This window comes from Pristis pectinata, chromosome 16 (assembly GCF_009764475.1).
Source record: "Pristis pectinata isolate sPriPec2 chromosome 16, sPriPec2.1.pri, whole genome shotgun sequence".
NCBI lineage: Eukaryota > Metazoa > Chordata > Chondrichthyes > Rhinopristiformes > Pristidae > Pristis > Pristis pectinata.
Window position 1 is genome coordinate 44,115,666 of NC_067420.1, and position 18,691 is coordinate 44,134,356.

Consider the following 18,691-nt stretch of genomic DNA (forward strand, 5'->3'; position numbering starts at 1 on the left):
GTTGATTGACTTAAGATTTTCTAAGTGTTACCTCCTTAACAATGGATTCCAGCACTTCCCCAGTGACAGATGCTAACTGGCCTAGGGCTTCCTGCAGGACGGCCCCCTCCTTTCTTGAATCCTCCAGAACCTCTCCAGCATCCAGGGAACGTTATGGAGTTGTACAGAAACAGGCCGACCATGTCAACGCTGACCTTCTGCAGCTGTCTAAATGCCTCTTACACATGGTGTCAGTAGACTACAAACAATGCTCTCACCCCCTCTGGATCCACTTGCTGCAAGACCTTAGGGTACAGGCGAGTAGGTCCAGGGGACCTTGGTTAGGCTGGTACTTCCCCTCTGGTTTATAAGTTCCCCTCTGGTTTATAAGTTCCCCTGGACAGATATCTGAGGGAGCAGAGAGTGGTTTCGACTGGTGACCAGAGGACACACATGGAAGATAGTCGGCAGACGTACTGGAGGGAGGAGGAGGAGGAGGAGAGAACATTTTCACAGAGCGAGCTGCCGTGACCTGGGATGAAGGAGCAGTGATTGCAGCTTCTACGAGAGCCTTCAACATATATTGGGCATGTGCCAGGAGAACTGTGGAGCAAGACTGATTGGAGGGCTCATTCCCAAAGCCAGCAGAGACAATGGGCTGAATGGCCTGGAGCTGAGAACAGAAGATACTCTTTGGAAGCAACAAACAATGTGCTGGGGGACTCAAGTGAGTTGAGCAGCATCTGTGGAGGGGGGGTGGGCAAAGGAATTACCAAGGTTTGGTGTCGAAGCCCTGCGTTGGGACTGAGCGTGGGAACGGTGACCTGCCCCAGCGAAGGAAAACCAAGTCAGGGCAGTTCTGAACCTCCTTTCACAGTCTTTCCAACTGCGGAGGCGTGCCTGAAGTGTGGCCCCGTTTGTAATGTCGGAAACACCTGGTTGTGCATAGCAAGATCCCACTAGCAGCAACGTGAAAAAGAGAAAATCAGGGAATGGGACCGAAATTGAAGGTGGCCAATTTTTGACACGCTGACCTCGGGACACCAGGCCAGCACAGGTGAAGCAGCTCATGGGAAACCCTTTCAGCTTGCCCCAATGGCTACAACTTCTCAGCCTTGGAGACGCTACATCATCCCCTCAGTGGTCCAGGCACGTAGCCCAATGTCCATCTGATGTCTCTCGTCCACTTCCTCGGGCAGGTGGAGATGTCTCCCAGCAGATGGGGAAAGTTAAGTCAATGGAATCGAAAGCTCCGATCCCAGGGAGCTGTTCAGGAGCCGAAGTCCGTCTCCGCTCACAGCATTCCCGCCATCCAAGGGGGCAGGAAGAGGCCCAGAGTTCCCAACATGCAAATGATGATAAATATCCAAAGAAAGATCCTGTCGATCACCATGGCAACGTATTTCCAATCTTCCTTTACCTGCAACAAGAGAGCATGAAGATCCCAGATTAGCAAGGCAACAATGTACAGCACATCTCCTCCTCCACTGGGGGATGGACATTAGTTCCTGCACTCCACTGGAGCAGGGGATAATCTAAGTAATTCAATAACCATGATGTGAGGGGATAATCTGCCAAAATAATCCATTAACCATGGCACTAGGGGTAATCTGTTCACTAACCACTCTTCCAGGGGATAATCTATTTAACTAATTCACTAACCGTGAGGAATAGGGAATAAGTTACTCAACTCATTCATTAACCATGGCAAAATGGAATAATCTGTTGACCTAGTCATTAACCACTGAAGTAATCTATTAAGCAAGTTCATTAGCCACTAAATCACTAACCACTGTATAATTTATTATTCTAGTCGTTTAAGCTCTTTTAATTCAAATTTCCCCAGAATGTGCCATGCTGTTTCTTGTGATCTGCTATGAAGTCCTGGAGAAGTATCGATAAGCACACACTAGTTGTGCTAGGTCCGGTTACCACCCCGCAGCAGTGCATGTCACAGTACCTACCTGAACAGCAGGGAACAACTGACCACACTGAACTGGACATCTGACTAGTCACGAGCTGTCAGCACTGCAGAAGGACTCTGTTCATCCATTTCTTCCACCCACTGTCCTCCTCCTACCTTCTCTGCAACCTAGACCAACATCTCACTCTCTCTCTGTTCTGACAAAGGCTCTCTGACCTGAAGCGTTGTTTCTCTCTCCACAGACGCTGCCTGACCTGCTGAGTGTTTCCAGCATTTTCAATTTCTTAAATATGACCCAATGGTCTATAAACCTTTGGTTAGGCCACATTGGGAGTATGGCGTGTAGTTCTAGTCACCCCATTACAGAAGGGATGTGGAGCCTTTGGAGAGGAGGTTCACCAGGATGCTGCCTGGATTAGAGAGTATGGGCTATGAGGAGAGGTTGGACACACTTGGGTTGTTTTCTCTGGAGCGGTGGAGGCTGAGGGAAGACCTGATAGAAGTTTATAAAATTATGAGAAGCAGAGATAGGGTAGACGCTCAGAGACTTTTTACCCAGGGTGGAAATGGCAAATACTAGAGGGCACTGCTTTAAGGTGAGAGGGGAAAGTTTAAAGAAGGTTTATAAGGTCTTTTAAAAAAAAAACAGAGAGCGGTGGGTGCCTGGAACGTGCTGCCAGGGGAGATGGTGGAAGGAGATATGACAGCAACATTTAAGAGGCATTTAGACACGTGAACAGGCAGGGGATGGAGGGATATGGATCACATGCAGGCTGACAGGATTAGTTTAATTTGGTATCGTGGTTGGCACAGACATCATGGGCGGCACAGACATCATGGGCAGAAGGGCCTGTTCCTCTGCTGTTCTATGTTGCAAAAAGTCACCGTTCACCTACACACCAGGGGCAGCTCACAGCAGCCAACTGACCCACCAACCCTCACGTCTTTGGGACGTGGGAGGGAACTGGAGCACCTGGGGGAACGTGCAAACTCCACACAGACAGCACCCGAGGTCAGGATTGAACTGGGTCGCTGGAGCTGTGAGGCAGCAGCTCAACCAGCTGCACCACTGTGCCGTCCATGGTGTTATCTGCCCCATTTCCTACATTACAGCAGAGGACACCAGGGACAAGCATGAGGTCACAGGGACTGGGGAGCCACTCCCTCATCTACAGGCCCGGCAGCTTCCCCTCCAAGTCACGCACCATCCTGACAAGGAAATATTCCACCGGTCTACATCCCCACTGGGTCCAAGTCATGGAACTCCCTCCCCAACAGCCCCGTGGGGGCACCTTCACCAGAAGGTGTGCAGTGGGTCATGACAGCAGCTCACCCTCACTTTCTCCAGTGCAGTTATGGATGGACAATAAATGCTGCCAGCATCCAGTGAAGGAATAGAAATAAATTTAACACGGTACTTTAGGCCAAGAACTACTTAGAAAAGAACCGTGAATGTTTCACTGTCATTTATCAATGGAACAATTAGTTTACGAATGGATGATCACAGATTTCGCCTTGTTCCAATTTATCAGTCGGTTTGGTCCAATAAAGTATTTGGAAAATACAGATAGGACCTGGTATCTGATGCAGTCCACCTGCAGAATTGGAAAACTGCACATTTGCCACCCTGAATGTTGATTGATCTCTCATTCAGGACTGCATTTCTCAAAGGATCGGGCAAACTCTTCGACTACACAACAAATGCAAGGTGGCACAGCTGCAGGGACCCAGGCTCCATCCCGACTTTTATTGTTGCCTGTGTGGAGGTTGCACGTTTCCCCAGGTGCTCCAGTGTTGGTGGTGAACTGGCCACTATAAATTGCCTCTTAGGAGAGATAATTGGCAAAAGAATTGTGGATTTGACAGGCATGAGAGAGAGAAGTTGTTGCGAGGATACAGGGAGACAAGGAGGGGGGAATGGAACTGATGGCAATCATCTTCCATTTTGTAATCAGTAGCCCTGCAGACGAAACATCACATGTTATCGTATCAGTGCATTTATGGCACTATTTCATCAAACCAGTAACCTTCCTTTTTGTTATACTGCCATAACTACTGCTAAACACCTCCAGCATGTGTTACAAGCACGGGCAGGGAGATCAACGTAGGGGCTACAGAATGGAAAGCTCCTCCAAAGTCTAAAGCTCAAACACTGCTCCTTCCAACCTGACATCTTCCTTAATTACTCTGCAGATCCCTCAGGGGAAAGGTTCAAGAGTTCAGTGATCAAACATCATATTTGCTCCAATCCCTTTCCAATAAGTTCAGTGTCAATAATCTCATTCAGAACCTAGATGCCAACATTCCTGAGAGCGGGTCCAACGTGGCATTCAAGGATGGGAGTTCTTCCTGATGCATTCAGACCAACGAGAGAGGGAAGGCAACTTGGAAGTAGCATTGGTTTAAGGCCTCTCATTTCTGGGACTTAAAATCACCCCTTAAGCCCTGTTAAATGAAAGGCATTGACTGATTGTATCTGTGGACTGGACCAGAGGAAGGCTTCCTTTGCATCTCCTCCCACCCCACTGCCACAGCCGGCAGAGACGTTTCCACAGCTGAGGTAGAAGCTTGCCCGGAAATCATCTCAAAACCAGAGAGACAGAGGTAGCCCCAGAATAGATTCCCCCTCAACTGGTAACACTGCATTTCTATAGCACCTTTTACCTTATCACAAAGCACTTTCCAGCCAATTAACAAGGGCAGTCACTGCTGTGATCAGTTTTGGGCCCCATATCTAAGGAAGGATGTGCTGGCATTGGAGACGGTCCAGAAGAAGTTTACGAGAATGATCCTGGGGATGAAAGGGTTAATGCATGAGGAGCGTTTGATGGCTCTGGGCCTGAACGCTGGAGTTCAGAAGGATGAGGAGGGATCTCATTGAAACCCACCGAATATTGAAAGGCCTGGATAGAGTGGACGTGGAGAGGGTGTTTCCAGTAGTGGGAGAGTTTAGGACCAGAGGACACAGCCTCAGAACAGAAGGGTGTCCCTCTAGACCTGAGATGAGGAGGAATTTCTTCAGCCAGAGGGTGGTGAATCTATGGAATTCATTGCCACGGATGGCTGTGGAGGCCAAGTCACTGGGTGTATTTAAAGCGGAGGTTGACAGGTTCTTGATTAGTAAGGGTGTCAAAGGTTATGGGGAGAAGGCAGAAGAATGGGGTTGAGAGGGAAAAATAAATCAGCCATGATCGAATGGCGGAGCAGACTCGATGGGCTGAATGGCCTAATTCTGCTCCTACGTCTCATAGTCTTATGGTGATACAGAAAACATGGTGGACAATCTGTGCACAGCACGATCCCACAATGTGTCAATGACCAGATCTGTTGGCTTGTGGACTGTTGGATAAATATCGGCCAGAGCACGAGGGATAATTGCCCTGCCCTTGGTATCGTGCTGTGCGATCTTTTACAGCCGCTTGAGGTGTTAGACAAGGTCTTGGTTTAACATCTCACACCACCTTCTTCACCACCCTGTCTACCCGCGACACCACTTTCAGGGAACCACATCCTTGCACTCATAGGTCCTTCGGTTCTATAACACTCCCCAGGGTGCTACCGTTCACTGTCAAGGTCCTACCCTGGGATTGACTTCCCAAAATGCAGCACCTCGCACTTATCTGGATTGAAAGCCATTTGCCAATCCTTGGCTCACTCACCCAGCTGGTCAAGATCCCTCTGTAATTTTTGGTCACTGTCTACGATTTATTAGGGAATCTGTGTTGAGAGAGACCACTTTGTATGGTACCAGATCTCCTCCGTTCCGTCCCATCGAAACACCTTAGCAGTTAAAGACTACCGTCAACCCACACTCAACCTTTCAACCAAAGATTTACTGGAATCCCAGTCAACACACAAACCCAAGAGCGTCACAACTTACCGAGGAATCGGCGTCCTCTGCGCGGAGGTGGTCAGCGATGTAGCGAACACCTTCCACTGCTCGCTCCATGGCAGGGCCCAGCAACACGTCCTGATGCTTTCTGGGACTGGCTCCACCTGCATCTCGCTTCGTGCGCGAGGCTCTGCCCCTCTGCTTGTTGGCACGTTTGCCTTTCGACGTGGATGGAGTGGACCGACTGTGTTCTCCTGTCTCACAGCTCTGAGGCACGGTGGCTGTGGACCTCGAATGGCCATTGGCTTGGGGCCAATCCTCAGGCAGATTGCTGTACTGGATACTGCGGGACCGAAATCGAGTGCCGGTCAGTGGGACCGTCTCCTGCACGGCTGGGTGCTGAAAACTCATTGACCTCCCCTCAGCGTGGTCATTAGGCTGGTCACCGGTGAGACAGGGAGGGTGGCTGATAGGTGGGGAGCAATGGTAGCCACCCTTTGCCAGGTCACTGCACTGGGCAGGTGGCAACTTGCAGAGAGCCTGGCACTCCGCCCACTCTGCCTGTCCGGCGACCGAGGACGACCGTCTGTCAGATTCCCGGCTGAGGTGCCTTTGGCCAACTTTGGCCGGGCAACCAACCGGCGCGTAGGCAAGGCCGAGAAGCTCCCGGCAGTTCTGGCTCACGGCTGGGGGTCTTTGCATGAACAGGAGGCGAGGGATCAGATCGAGGAAGGACCTCTGCACCCAGCCAGGCATGCTGTGGGTGTGGGGTGAGCGGTGGTGCACGTTCAACACGAAGACCGTGATGATGATGGAGAGGGTGACAAATATCATGGTGAAGAGGAGGTACTCCCCGATGAGGGGGATGACCAGTGAGGTGGAGGGGATGATCTCCGTGATCAGCAGCAGGAAGACCGTCAGTGAAAGCAGCACTGAGATACAAAGGGTGATCTTCTCCCCACAGTCCGAGGGCAGATAGAAGACCAGCACGGTCAAAAATGATATCAGCAAACACGGGACGATAAGGTTAATGGTGTAGAAGAGAGGGAGCCGCCTGATTAGGAAGGAATAGGTAATATCCGAGTACACTTCCTCACAGCACTCATATTTCTTGATGTTGTAGTTCCCAACAGCACTGACGATAGCCCACTCTCCACTTTCCCAATAGTCCTGTTGATCCACGTGTCTGTGCATGCTCACAAGGTCTATCTTGGCTTTGTCAAACGTCCATGATCCGAACTTCATGGTACAGTTCTGCTGGTCGAATGGGAAGAAGGTCACATCAATATTGCAGGAGCTCTTGTAGATGGCCGGAGGTGTCCACTTGATCCTGCCGGTGTGGAACAGATGGGCCTTGGTCAGGTGAGTGACTGCAAAGTCCCCATCAGCACTGCAGGAGAAAAACCCAAGTTGAACACAAAGGCGGCAATATTCATCATCAAAGATCCCCACCATCCGGGCCGTGCCATCTTCTCGCAGCTGCCATCAGGCAGGAGGTACAGAAGCCTGAAGTCCCACACCACCAGGTTCAGGAACAGCTACTTCCCTTCCACCATTTGGTTCTTGAACCAACCGGCACAACCCTAATCACTACCTCAGTACAGCAACACTGGGACCACTTTGATCACTTTACACTATAATGGACTTGATTTTTTTTTGTTCTAATTGTGCACATGGCAATAACTCAACAATCAACAATGGCCAATAACTCAATAATAATGTAAAGCAGTAAAATATTCCAAACAATTTACAGGACCTAATCAACTCAAACTGACAGTGAGCCACACAGGGAGATACGGAACCTGTGAGCAAACTCTTGGCCATAGCTGGGTTTACGGAGATGAGGCAGAGGTCTTTCAGGATGGAATTGAGAGTCCAGGCTGTGGGAGAGAGCTCTACAGTCTCTGCATCCTCCGGATAACAGAGCTTACCTGGATTCCCTGCTTTAGTGACCACCTTATCGTGTGGTCACCAGACATCACTCCCAGAATGTGGAAACACTTTCTCCACCATCAAACCCTTTCATAATCAGGTCACCCTTGCAGGGGAAAGATTCCAGTCTGCTTAATTGCTCCTGAAAGCTCTGGTATCACCCTTGTCAAACGTTCTTCCATTTTCTCCACCAAGAGCTGTGTCTGATGCCAAGAGCAGCCTAGCCAAGAATTTGAAACAAGTTTAATCTGGTCTCTCTGCTTCCCAGTTCAACCCCCCTGGAACTGAGCCCCGTGGTCCATTGGGTTTTAGCATAATCATCCATCATGGCCACCGTCAGTGCTCAGCAGAACTGCAGAACCAGGCACCTGCCCGTAAAACAGTTATTACGCTGTTACCCACTTGTTGTAAAGGACTATGTCAGGCCTCCAGAGAAGTTCCGATGGAATTCTGATCGAAGTCACGTTCTCGTATTCTGAGGGATCCCAGCGGAGTTTGAAATCATTCCATTCCTGAAAACCAACAAGAAAGTTCGGGTGTCAGGTAAAGTAGAAAAATCATCATTTGAAACCAGGGGAGAAGGTGGAATACAAGGGAAACAGACCTGCTTCACCCAGACGTTGGTGGTCATCATTTGGTTCTTTTCATCCTGTGTGGAGAGCACGAGATGTTACAAATGAAAAGCTTTAAACTGAATTAATTATACAGTAACTGATAAAATCTTTACCTGTACCGTCCCTGGGAGAATTCTGGAAGTGTCCCTTGATCAAACTTGAAATCCACTGAGTAATTTTACCCCTCACACTCTGAATCAGAGGATGCAGAGTTGAGTCCTGTTCCAGAGACTTGAGCACATAATCTAACACTGACACTCCCAGTGTGGTACTGGGGGGGTGTTGCACTATTAGAGGTGAGACATTAAACCAATGACTAATCTGCCTCTTCATTTATTTATTCAATTTTCGGGACCCGGGTGCTGGGAAAGGTCAACATTTATTACCTGCCTCTAATTGCCGCTGAGGTGGGGGTGAGCTGCCTCCTTGAACCGCTGCAGTCCTTCTGGTGAAGCTGCTCCCACAGCGTTGTGTAACGTAGCACTTTCACTGTGCTAGTAAGTGTTATCCTCACCTTAGTAATGCAAGGGTTTGACCAGATCTGTGGTTGAATGTTGGCTACTTATAATATATAGGCCACGTACAGGGAAGTAAATCTCCGGCTACAGTCTGCTGTGGTTCACCTTGTCTACACCCAGTCTACTTGCCAAGGAAAGATGCTGATATGTCGTATATTGGCAGATGTCATATTGTATTAGTGATATTTTTAAAGGGGTGTAAACATACCTGTAACAGGTAGAGAGTTTGTGGATTTAGACCCAGCAACAATGATACAACAGCAATGTATTTCCAAGTCAGGATGGTGTACGACTTCAAAGGGAACTTGCAGGTGGTGGTGTTCCCCTCTACCTGCTGCCCGTGTCCTTCCTGGTGGCAGAGGAGGTGGGTGTGGGAGGTGCTGTCAGAGTAGCCTGGGTGAGTAATTGCAGTGCTTTCTGCAGAAGATGTTCACTGTGCACTGGGGCAGTGGGGGATGAATGTTTACGGAGGTGGATGGGGTGCCGATGGAGCGGACTGCTTTGTCCTGGATGGTATCGAGATCCTTGGGAATTGTTGCAGCATTCGCCCAGAAGATCGGAGTGTTCCATCATTGTGGATGGTGGAAAGGCCTTGGGGTGTCAGGATGTGAGTCACTCACCACAGGGTCCCCAGCCTCTGACCTGCTCCTGCAGTCACCGCATTTGTGTGGCTGGTCTGGTTGAGGTTCTGGGCAGTGGTGACCCCAGGATGTTGATGGTGGGGGACTTGGTAGTGGCAGTGCTATTGAATGTTAGAGTCGCTCTTGTTGGAGATGGTCATTGTCTGGTCAATGTTACAGGTGGATGTACAATGTTACAGGTGGATGTACTAGCTCACCTGGCATCCCTCAACCAACACCACTCAAACAGAATATCATGCCATTATCACAATGCTGTTAGTGGGATCTTTCTCTGCACAAACTGACACTGCAACAACTACATTAAGCTTCAAAGGCACTGTTTCACTTCAAACTAATGACCTTTGAGAGAACAGCGGGGCCTCAGTTTAACGTCCCATCCAAGAAATGACAGCTTTAGGGGCCCCTTGAGCACCCACCACTGGAGAAGGACTTGAACCCCAACTTTCTGACCACAAGTTGAGAGTAGTGAAGAATTTAAGAAACATCTACACTCACTAGATTTTCCATTGGAGGTTTTTGGAGAGTAGTCCAGGGCCATGTGTGGAATGAGTTGAATTTCTAAAAATCGGAACCTCGGGAGAGCCCAAAGCACTCCAAAGCTGTCTGGGTCTCCCCAGAGCCTTCCAAGCTTCTCCAGAGCTTTCTGACTCTCTCCAGGACCACCCAGGCCTCTCCAGAGCCCTCCAAGTCTCTCCAGGGTACAGACACTCCATGGATGGAACAGCAGCAGCTGGTTTGCACACAGCAAAGCCCTAAACTTAACACTGTAATAAATGACCCAGTCACCTACGCTTGAGGTAATAAGGAATGGTCAGGACACTTTATCCATCTTCCCCAAACTGATCACTGGATTGTTTACATCCAACTAGCAGGGAGCTCAGGTTTTATTGGAAAGACACTCACTCCAATTGGATGGCGTTCCCTCAAAGGTGCATGGGAGCTGCCCACTGAAATCACTCACTCTCGAGGTTAGACTGGGACTCAAAGCAAAGCTCCAACATTTGCACCCAGAGCAGAAATTCAACCCAGTTTACACAGAGCAGGTGGGGTCTGTGATTCACAAGAGGGGAAGCTGTTCTTTAAGTATTCACCAGAAATATTTTCTATGATCAACATAAACAGAATATCATAATAATTCTCAAAACAAATTAAGTATCGACAGCCGTTAACATGCAGGCTTTGCACTGATGTTTGCTCGAGATGGACTGACTGGCCAACTCTCACTGCAGGCTGCATATCCTCAACCTTCACACTGCTGCAAAATACACAGCTGCAGGCTCAGCCTGCAGGCAACTAGGAAGGCAAATTGTATCTTGGGTTTTATTGCAAGAGGATTTGGGTGTAAGATGTCTTACTGCAGGCAGATGGGATTAGAATCTGTGTACGTTCTTGTAGGAAAGGTGAAAGATTGTTCCAAACCCATTAACCAATGGGTCAAGCTTTCGCACGACCTCTAGTTTCATCCACGTACCACATCCACAAGTTGGGCGATGGACAGTCCGAAGTGGACGAAGACAGTGTCAGAAGAGTTGGCCACAGGTCGGGAAAACTTGTTGTAGCCGGTAAAAAGTTTCTTCAGGAGCAACTCCTCCGCCTGGGGACGGCTTCCCACCTGACAACAAACTGACAGCGGAGAGGTCGTTCAATGACAGAACATACACCACCCACACCTCCTCTGGGGTAAGTGAGCTCTGGTAGGGTCCCACACAGGAGGTTGGCAAACGAGGTTAGAGCAGATGGAATGGGGGGGGGTTCCCCAGTTGGTCGACAGAGAGAAAACAAAAAGAGTGGGAGAATGGGTCCTTTTGAGGTGGGCAGGAGGTGACCGGTGGGGACACAGGAGTCGGTGCTTGGGCCCCAGCTACGCAAGATTACAACTAAAGGGGAGCTGAAGCTATATGGGAAGGTAGGTAGGGAAGAGGATGCAAGGGGGGGCTTTAAAGGAGATTTAGAACAAGCTAAGTGAGTGGGTTTTAATAGGATACAAGTCCACTTTTATAGGAAAATTGAAATGCTGAGAGATTGGGAAGGGTTGGTGTTGGAGGGACCGGCGACGTTGTACACAAGGCACCGGAGCAGGCAACTAGGAAGGCAAATTGTATCTTGGGTTTTATTGCAAGAGGATTTGGGTGTAAAATGTCTTACTACAGGCAAGTGGGATTAGCATGATGGTCGGCACAGATATTGTGGGCCGAAGGGTCTGTTTCCGTGCTGCAGGACTCTACCACTGTGGGTGAGACCGGGAGCTGTGTGTAACTTTCTGGGGTTTGGAACAACGAAAGGTGACCTCACTGAAAGGTACAAAATTGTTGGAGGGGGAGAGTCGGGAGGGAGAAGAGTTGGGGAGAGTCGGGGGGGGGGGAGTCGGGGGGAGAGTCGGGGGGGGGAGTCGGGGGGAGAGTCGGGGGGGGGAGTCGGGGGGAGAGTCGGGGGGGAGTCGGGGGAAGAGTCGGGGGGGAGGAGGGGGGGAGGAGGGGAGGAGGAGGGGGGGAGGAGGGGAGGAGGAGGAGAGTCGGGGGGTGGGGGGAGGAGGAGGGGAGTCGGGGGGTGGGGGGAGGAGGAGGGGAGTCGGGGGGTGGGGGGAGGAGGAGCAGGAGGAGGAGAGTCGGGGGGTGGGGGGAGGGGGAGAAGGAGAGTCGGGGGGGGTGGGGAGGAGGAGAGTCGGGGGGGGTGGGGGGAGGAGAGTCGGGGGAGTGGGGGGAGGGGGAGGGGAGTCGGGGGGGAGGGGGAGGGGAGTCGGGGGGGTGGGGGGAGGGGGAGGAGAGTCGGGGGGGTGGGGGGAGGAGAGTCGGGGGGGTGGGGGGAGGAGGAGGGGAGTCGGGGGGGTGGGGGGTGGGGGGAGGAGAGTCGGGGGGGGTGGGGGGAGGAGGGGAGTCGGGGGGTGGGGGGTGGGGAGGAGGAGAGTCGGGGGTGAGGGGGAGGAGAGGAGAGTCGGGGGGGTGGGGGGAGGAGGAGTCGGGGGGTGGGGGAGGAGGGGAGTCGGGGGGGGTGGGGGGTGGGGAGGAGGAGAGTCGGGGGGTGGGGGGAGGAGGAGTCGGGGGGCGTTGGGGGGAGGAGAGTCGGGGGGTGGGGGGGGGGGAGAGTCGGGGGGGTGGGGGGGGGGAAGAGTCAGGCAGACAGCTCCTATAGTCTTGAACAGAGTCAGTGCTGGATTCCTGCTTCCTCAAACTCCAGACTTGCCCCACCCCAGCTCAAGCCCCCGACCCCCATCCTCAGCCCCACCCCGACCCTCCCCTCCACCAGCCCCCCGCCCAGTGCCCGCACTGTTCCCCCGGGTCCGAGCCCTACCTGGGGCGGTCAGCAGGAGGAGGAGCAGTGGAACGGGGCAGCCCCCCCGGGAGGGCTCCGTCCTGTCCGGCCGCTCCATCCCGCAGTCCCCGGCACCTTCCGCCGCCGTCCAGGGACCCGAGGCTTGGCGCTTCCCCCAGTCAGAGCAGCGGGCGGGCGACGGCAACTCCGCCCCCCGAACCCTCCCCCTCCCGGGACACAGAGCGAACCCACCCCTCCCTCTCCGGACACAGAAAATGGGCAGACCGTCCCCTACCTCTCCGGACAGTGGACACCCCCCCCTCCGGATAACTCCCCTCTCCGGACACAGAGTGGACAGCACCCCCCCGGACAACCCCTCTCTCCGGACAGTGGACACCCCCGTCTCCGGACACACCCTCTATCCGGACAGAGTGGAGACCCCCGTCTCCAGACAACCCCTCTCTCTGGACAGTGTGGACATCCCCCTCTCCGGACACCCTTCTCTCCAGACACAGAGTGGACACCCCTCTCTTCGGACACTCCCTCTCTCCGGACAGAGTGGACAGGCACCCCTTCTCCAGACCACCCACTGCCCGTTGACCACCCCGGCGCTGGTGAAACGGGACCAGAGCAGTGATTGATCAATGGGGGGTGGGGGTGGGGGTTGGGGGTTGGGGGGTGTGTGGCGGACGGGGGGTGTGGGTGGGGGTGTGGCGGACGGGGGGTGTGGGTGGGGGTGTGGTGGACGGGGGTGTGTGGGTGGGGGGGCGATGTGGCAGACAGGACAGGACCGGGGGCTTCTCGCTCGATTCAGGGGACCGGCGCCTCCCCAGGACATCAGGTAGTGTGGAGCCAGACTCAGGGACAGAGAGCCCCACAGGGAGCAGGACTGACCCTCCCCGGAGCAGTGGACAGAGGGGAGGGGAGGAATTGTCCTCAGCACGGAGACCCTTCAACCATGGGAGAGGACAGGCCAGCATTAATTGACCCCAGGCTGAGGGGCTGATCCAGCCACCCAGACTGTGAAAGGACGTCAGGGCTCCTCTCCGGGGCATTAATGAACCAGGTGAATTTTTAGAACCATAGAACAATACAGCACAATACAGGCCCTTCGGCCCACTATGTTGTGCCGACCTTCAAACCACTCCTAAGACTATCTAACCCCTTCTTCCCATATATCCCTCTATCTTAAATTCCTCCATTATGCTTATCTAACAATCTCTTGAACTTGCCCAACGTATCAGCCTCCACCACCACCCCAGGCAGCGCATTCCATACACCAACCACGCTCTGGATGAAAAACCTCCCTCTGATATCTCCCTTGAACTTCCCACCCATTACCTTAAAGCCATGCCCTCTTGTATTGAGCATTGGTGCCCTGGGAAAGAGGCGCTGGCTGTCCACTCTATCTATTCCTCTTAATATTTTGTATATCTCTATCATGTCTCCCCTCATCCTCCTCCTCTCCAGTGAGTAAAGCCCTAGCTCCCTTAGTCTCTCCTCATAATCCATACTCTCTAATCCAGGCAGCATCCTGGTAAATGTCCTCTGTACCCTTTCCAATGCCTCCACATCCTTCCTACAATGAGGTGACCAGAACTGGACACAGTACTCCAAGTGTGATCTAACCAGAGTTTTGTAAAGCTGCATCATTACTTCATGGCTCTTAAACTCGATCCCACAATTTATGAAAGCTAACATCCCATAAACTTCCTTAACCACCCTATCCACCTGTGTGGCGACTTTCAGTGATCTGTGGATATGAACCCCCAGATCTCTCTGCTCCTCTACACCGCCCAGAATCCTGCCATTTACCTTGTACTCCACCTTGGAGTTTGTCCTTCCAAAGTGTACCACCTCACACTTCTCTGGACTGAACTCCATCTGCCACTTGTCAGCCCAGCTCTGCATCCTATCAATATCCCTCTGTAAGCTTCGACAGCCCTCCACACTATCCACAACACCACCGATCTTTGTGTCATCTGCAAACTTGCTAACCCACCCTTCCACCCCCTCATTTAAGTCGTTAATAAATATCACAAAAAGTAGAGGTCCCAGAACCGATCCCTGTGGGACACCACTAGTCACAGCCCTCCAATCTGAATGCACTCCCTCCACCACAACCCTCTGCTTTATACAAGCAAGCCAATTCTGAATCCACACGGCCAAGCCTCCCTGGATCCCTTGGTCTCTGACCTTCTGAAGAAGCCTACCATGCGGAACCTTGTCAAACACCTTACTAAAATCCATGTAGACCACATCTACCGCACTACCCTCATCAATCTTCCTGGTCACCTCCTCAAAGAACCCTATCAGGCTAGTGAGGCAAGATCTTCCCTTCACAAAGCCATGCTGGCTGTCCCTAATCAGTCCATGATTCTCTAAATGATCATAGATCCTATCTTTTAGAATCCTTTCTAACAGCTTACCCACCACAGACGTAAGGCTCACTCGTCTGTAATTTCCTGGACTATCCCTACTACCTTTTTTGAATAAGGGGACAACATTCGCCACCCTCCAATCCTCCGGTACCATTCCCGTGGACAACGAGGACTCAAAGATCCTAGACAACGGTTCAGCAATCTCCTCCCTCGCCTCACGAAGCATTTAGATCTGCACTTGAATAGGCAAGGCATGGAAGGATATGGAGCCAATGTGGGCAAATGGGATTAGTGTTGATGGGCTAAAAGATCAGCATGGATGTGGTGGGCCGAAGGAGGTGGGGGAGTGGTGGAAGGTTGTTTTTTTTTTATTGGGAACCTTGTGACCAGTGGTTCACTGCATTTATTAATGACTTGAGGTGAATATAGGAGGGTGTGATTACTATCTGTGAATGATTTGAGATTTGCTGCTGTTGTGACAGTGAGGAAGGTTGTCTAAGGCTACAGCAGGATACAGCTGAGTTGGAAAGTTTGGGAACAAGGTTAGCAGATGAAATTTAATCTTGGCAAGTGCAAGGTGATGTGTTTTGGGAAGTCATGTAAGGATAGGACATGTACAGTAAATGGTAGGGTGCCAAGGAATGTCGATGAACAAAGGGACCTTGGGGTTCAAGTCAATAGTTCCCTGAAAGTAGCAACATAGGTAGACAGGATGGGGGAGAAGGCGTGTGGTATGCTTGCCTTCATAGGTTGGGGCATAGGATATAAGGGTTGGGACGTCATGTAACTTAACAAAATACTGGTTAGACTGAATTTGGAGCACTGTGTGCAGTTCTGGTCACCACACGACAGGAAGGACGTGGTTGCACTGGAGAGAGTGTAGAGGAGATTCACTAGGATGTTGCCCAGATCGGAGGAATTTAGTTATGGGGAGAGACTGGATAGGTTGGGATTGTTTTCCCTGGAGCCTAGGAGGCTAAAGGGTGACCTGATAGAGTTATATAACCTTTTAACAGATGTAGGTAAGATTGATGGAATCTTTTTCCATGGTAGGGGTATCGATAGGGTATAGGTTTAATGTCAGAGGAAGGAGTTTTAAAGGGGACCTTGGGGGGAGGTAAGTTTTTTACCCAGACTGTGGTTGATATCTAGAACGCACTGATAGGTGGTGGAATTAGGTAAATTCACGATGTCCAAGAGACATTTAACCTGACACTTTCATAGGCAAGGCTTAGAATGATAAGGTTCTGATGGGATAAGTGTAGACAAGCAGGTTGGCATGGACTTGGTGAGCCAAAGGGCCTGTTTCTGTGCTGGACAAGTCTCTATCTCTCTTCCTCTTTCCTTTAGCCTTGCTCACTTTACATAGCCAAGTTTACAAATGTTCTCTCAATGGAGACACAAGAAAGACTGTAGGTCCTGGAGATCTGGAACAACACATAAAATTCTGGAGGAGGAACACCTCATATTCTGTCTTGGTAACCTCCAACCTGATGGCATCAACATTGATTTCTCTAACTTCTGGTAACCCTCCCCTCTGTCCCCCCGCCCTTCGTTTTCCCTCATTCCTCTTGCCTCATTACCCCTCCTCGTTCCCCTCCCCCACCCTCACCCTCACGACCTGCCCCTCACCCTCTGGACCTTTATTCCCTGGTCCACTGTCCTCTCCCATCAGATTCCAGCTTCTTCAGCCCTTTTGCCTCTTCCACCTCCCACCTCCCAGATTCTCACATCATTCCCACTTTCCCCCCTGCCCCCAACTACCTACCTTCCCCCCTCACCTGGACTCACCTGTCACCTGCCAGCTCATGCTCCTCCCCCTCCCTCTACTCTTTTATTCTGGCTCCCTCTCTCTTTCTTTCCAGTCCTGATGAAGGGTCTCGTCCAAAAACATCAACTGTTCATTTCCCTCCATGGATGCTGCCTGACCCTCTGAGTTCCTCCAGCATTTTGTGTGTTGTTCCAAAGGTTCTCTCAAAGTGCTGGAAACACTCAGCTGGTCAGGCAGCATCTGTGGAGAGAGAAACAATATTAACATTTCAGGTTCAAGACCCTTTGCCACAACCTTTCAATGTGAAATGTTAACCCTGTGCCTCTCTCCACAGATGCTGCCTGACCTGCTGAGTGTTTCCAGCATCCTGAGAGAACATTTGCTGCCTGACTTGTTGAGTGTTTCCAGCATTCTGTTTTTATCTCCGTATTTGCTTCATTTAAGATGTCACAGTTCCAAAATCCAATATTTCTTAAATTAGAAAATTCCTTGTAATTCTACCTGGTTGCAGAACGTCATTGCGATGGTTGAGTCACCTTCAGCTCGATCATTTGAGGTTTGAAGCATTGGAGGAGTGCACAGTTTTCAATCTCTGAAGGGGTTAAACACAACCGAATGCAGCCTCAGTCAATATTATTCATAAAATATACATGTTTCATTAAAAACACCAATTAAAGAAACTTCACACAACAGCTGCTTTCAATTAAACACTAATTACTATGTATTATAAATGATTCAGAGCCTTTCTCCTCAATCTTGTACCATTTGATGTTATGAACATGAAAAGAAAGTGCTTGTGTTTTATAATATCTCAGGATAAATATCTCAACATTCTTCACATGTTGGGCCTGGTCTGACCTTTAGTTCCTGCCACCTCACAGCCACCCGAAACCAACCCTATCACAGCAGCCAGCACCTCAGCATCTCCAGCACCCCCACTTCTGCTCAACACTTGTGAATTGCTGCTGGGACAATTTCTGGCCCAGTGACAGCACGTAACCAGGTCATCTCCTGACAGGGACAAGAGGCTTGACAGAAGGAAGAAGCCTTGCTGGAAGGGAGATATGTTTAATCAGCTCAGCACACCCTGGGTCACCCACATTACTGAAGGGGAAGAAGAGAAAGTCTTTTTACAAACACGTCCCTTTGGTACTGCTCAATCTTAAGTTGCCAACTCTTCTGGGGTGCTTTGCTGAGACGTCATCATTTGACCTCTGACCACAAACTGCCCCACCTCACAATCTGCCTTTGGTCCATTCTCCAGATGGACTCCCTTTCCCCAGCTAATGGATAAAAGAACATACCCAATATGGAATCATTATCTCAAACAAATCAATAGAGCCATGTCAGTCTAGTGGTATGTTTCTCAGTTTGGGTGATAAAGTATATAATGTGCAAGAGGTCCTGGGTTCAAATCCCAGTTCACCAACTAAGCAGATCATGTTACTGGAGATAGGCATCATGGTCGGTATGGACAAGTTGGGCTGAAGGGCCTGTTTCTGTGCTAAGCAAATCCGTGATGAAATGGCAACTTTTTCCCATGTCCAACATAATGAGAATGTTCATAGAAAATGGCCCCTAATCCCACCCCCACCTCCTCCACACCTTCTCTTCCACAAGCCCCCCACCACCCCCCCCCCCCACATCCACCACACTATCTCATAAAGTCATACAGAATGGAAGCAGGCCATTCGGCCCACCACGTCCATACCGACCAGTGGGCACCCATCTGTATTAACCCCACCTTCCAGCACTTGGCCCTTGGCCTTCTATACCTGGGCGGTTCAAGTGCCCACCTGGACACTTCTTAAATGCTGTCAGTGACTCTGCTTCCACCACTCTCTCCGGCA

At 50.9% G+C, this 18,691-nt stretch overlaps 2 protein-coding genes across 3 annotated transcripts in view; one reads left to right on the forward strand and one right to left on the reverse strand.

Annotated features, from left to right (window-relative positions):
* Window positions 1–18,691, forward strand: part of LOC127579057 (DENN domain-containing protein 3-like) — a 743,140-nt gene that overhangs the window by 476,580 nt on the left and 247,869 nt on the right. The gene's annotated exons all lie outside the window — the stretch shown is intronic.
* Window positions 1,274–11,049, reverse strand: LOC127579088 (neuronal acetylcholine receptor subunit alpha-4-like). Of its 2 annotated transcripts, none has more exons than XM_052031724.1 (7): window positions 10,912–11,049; window positions 8,272–8,316; window positions 8,070–8,179; window positions 6,245–7,125; window positions 5,999–6,040; window positions 5,784–5,893; window positions 1,274–1,399 (listed from the first exon to the last, which is right to left on the reverse strand). In XM_052031724.1, exons 2-7 carry the CDS (start codon window positions 8,299–8,301, stop codon window positions 1,274–1,276), a joined length of 1,299 nt encoding a protein of 432 aa, XP_051887684.1. In that variant the 5' UTR covers window positions 8,302–8,316; window positions 10,912–11,049. The 2 variants fall into 2 exon arrangements, with proteins under 2 accessions (XP_051887684.1, XP_051887685.1); XM_052031725.1 differs by having other exon boundaries at window positions 10,957–11,025.